Here is a 2,953-nt window from a genome sequence, read left to right as displayed (position 1 = left end):
TTTCTGGTAGAACCCTTTCTGTTGCCAAGGGAAGCATATTAAACTCTGATATATTAAACATGTTTGGGTGTGTCTCTAGTGGAAATTTGGCATCTGGATAGAGGTTCCAATATTCAACCCAACCTGTTCAATCAACCCAAAGCCTTCCAGGTTAATGATGGATTCTAAAGGGGTCCAGCACACTATGCATGGATATTTGAATTCTTATGTTGGCTTTACGTAGAAATAGAATGTTACAAAGATTCGGGTTCAGTTACCTAATAACTTATATGCTTTCTTCTATCAGACAACTGATGAGTTTTACTGCAGGTGGTTTCCATGGGAGACATGTTTATTGCTACCAGCCTTGGCGTGAGTTCTGCAGGTCGTTTGTGGATGGTTACAGGTGCGTCCAATATCCTTGGATCGAATTTTACATCTTTGGCCCGTGTGAAGGTTCTCGCTGGTTTCCAAATGAGCAACCCAGACTCCAGTGAGAATGAGCCTGTCATGCTGGAAGATGCTAACATTCCAGGGGGAGAGAAAGTGCTTGAAAAGTTACAGGGATGTGTATTACTTGCACAAGAGGAGAAGGCATTGGCGGCAGCCACAGAGGCTGTGAAGACAGCAATGCGTAATTTATTAATTAAAAAGCACTATTCAGTGGATAAACGAAAATTGAGGAAGAAGAGAATAAATGATAGAAAGCTCAAACAATAGGTAATAGGCTGAACATAATGCTAAGTTACGTTTAGGGGATAAGCAGCTGGATTAGAAAATGGTCATCTCTTATTTGGATATGTTCCCTGCTTCAGTGGTACCATGTTTAGGGTTCACAGTATGAGCTTCCTGCCAGAGAGGATAGGTTTGGAAAACCCAATTTTGATGTACACTCTGTTCTAGACTTTAATCCATTCAGTTCATTGTTGCAGTTTGTTTTGTTGGTCATTTAGTTTATTTTGTTGGGGTACACCGACTTGTTTTCCATCATTTGCATTTGTGGGCTGCTTCCTTTGGGCCGTTTAGAGGCCTGGTCCGAGGAGTTTGAGGCCTCACCACTGCCACGGTCTCCATTTAAATCACAAATGCATAGATGGGGAATCAAACCTAGGACCGTGTGTCTATCCACACAATCTCCAATTCGTCCTAACCGTTTGGGCAACCCACGGATGGGTAGTGGATGGTATTCTCTGTAATCTAAGATAGGTGAGGATTGAAGCAGCTGTAACCCTATTATTCTCATTGATATTAAAGGAAACTCATCTCACTAATGACACAAGTAATTTTGCTGAACCATGTAAACATTTTTGCATTGTGATTGTTTGTTTGTAATATCTGTTCTATTGCATTGTTTTAGGTTTTCGTTTCTACTGTCATACGTTGTCTGGACTGACCAGAATTCTGGCAGGACATGTTAGGTTGGCTGTTAAAGCTGTGTCCTTTCTGGCCCATCAGGCCCATATGATTAACAAGTTTGTGGTGGAGCGCCCTCCATGGTTTAGTTTAGGGTTCTTACACCCAGCTTACCAAATTTGATTACCAAAACCCTAACTTTTCCGTTACAGTGCACATCCTTCTCTTTTATTGATGTCCAGGCGAACCAAACCCCTGACGCCCTGTCCCACGACATATGGGCCCTTCCCTCTTTGGTCCTCAGGGCCTAGTTGGCCCAAAAGAGTGCCTTACAGTCCACAAGCCACACCAAAGCTTACCCTAAAACTCTCTCTGTCCTTTAGTTCTTACTGGTCACCGATATTCCATTACGCCCACTCCCTTCAGCACGGTGATCCTTTGCAATGTCCTAATCTACCAATGTGCATCGAACAGCTGGGAGGATCCAAGCATTTCCTTTTTTTCTATTTTTTATTTCTCTCTTAATTGATGATCACTAAATATGAAGAGATTTCATGTATTAATCATGTCTTATCTGGTCTGCCTGCCTGCCGGCCGGCCTTAATTATCTTCCTTTTTTCTTCTTTTTATTTTTGGGTAGAACCTTAATGATCACTAAGACACTAAATATGAAGAGACTCCATAATGTATTGATCATATGTCTTATCTGGGCTGCCTTAATGATTTTGGCCCATTATATAGCACATATTTAAAAGATGCACTTAAAAGCTTTCGTGTTTAATCATGTTCCTTGACTTCATTTGGACAGCGGGTGGGTGGACTCTATTTGGCTATTGGACTAAAATTAGGCGCATAAACAAAGGGTAGACTGAGGCTTATCCACCATTAAAGTTTGGGGCCCATTTAACCTGCCACCTTCTCAAAGATATCATAGAAAGGGGATCCAGACCTCTTTGGCTCTTCTATCCCCACCCCAACCAAACCCAACCCCAAGCATAGGAGTAAGACGTTGTGGTTGTACTTTACACACTGTGGCAGTTGATTAAGCATCAAAGCATCAAGGCATAAAAGACAATGGACAAAACTATAACTGTCTTTTTGGCTTCCAATTACCATCCCACCTCATCGCCCATCACCAATTGCCACTATGAAAGGGTTTAATTTGACCGCATCAGATGATCCAAGCTACGGTTAAGGTTGTGTTTGGGGTTTGGACAAACTTCTTATTCTTTCAATTCGATGGGGTAGAATGTCACCATCAAGTTTTTGGCCTAGAGGAACAGCCTTTGCTCTCAATTTTCGCTTTTTATTTTAGGTAATAGGGATTCACAGAATAGACGTCTTACATATCAAGTCAATAGTGACCATTGAAACAGTATACTTATTAAAAAGAAACAATAACAATACAATTCAACCTTGTCCCCACTAAATGGGGTCGGCTACATGGATCTGTGAGTGTGTGTATATATATATATATATATATATATAACAATAGAAGATAATATTAAAAAATTATTTTTTTTCTTCTTTCTTTCTTTCTTTTTTTTAAAGGCAATTATTTGTATAACATCGGAAGATGATGTTTCTGAAAATCACAAAACAAATCTATGCCATACATTTT

The 2,953-nt window shown here is 40.3% G+C and overlaps 1 protein-coding gene across 1 annotated transcript; it reads left to right on the top strand.

Moving 5' to 3' along the window:
- The first annotated feature begins 6 nt into the window (after positions 1 to 6).
- On the top strand, positions 7 to 910 carry LOC122074984. The gene is made up of 2 exons (XM_042639976.1): positions 7 to 29; positions 310 to 910. Exon 2 carries the CDS (start codon positions 319 to 321, stop codon positions 697 to 699), a length of 381 nt encoding a protein of 126 aa, XP_042495910.1. The 5' UTR covers positions 7 to 29; positions 310 to 318; the 3' UTR covers positions 700 to 910.
- The last annotated feature ends 2,043 nt before the right edge of the window (positions 911 to 2,953 follow it).

Source organism: Macadamia integrifolia, chromosome 1, assembly GCF_013358625.1.
Source record: "Macadamia integrifolia cultivar HAES 741 chromosome 1, SCU_Mint_v3, whole genome shotgun sequence".
Classification (NCBI taxonomy): Eukaryota; Viridiplantae; Streptophyta; class Magnoliopsida; order Proteales; family Proteaceae; genus Macadamia; species Macadamia integrifolia.
The sequence above is the reverse complement of the archived record's forward strand: the minus strand, read 5'-3'. Positions and strand labels throughout refer to the sequence as shown.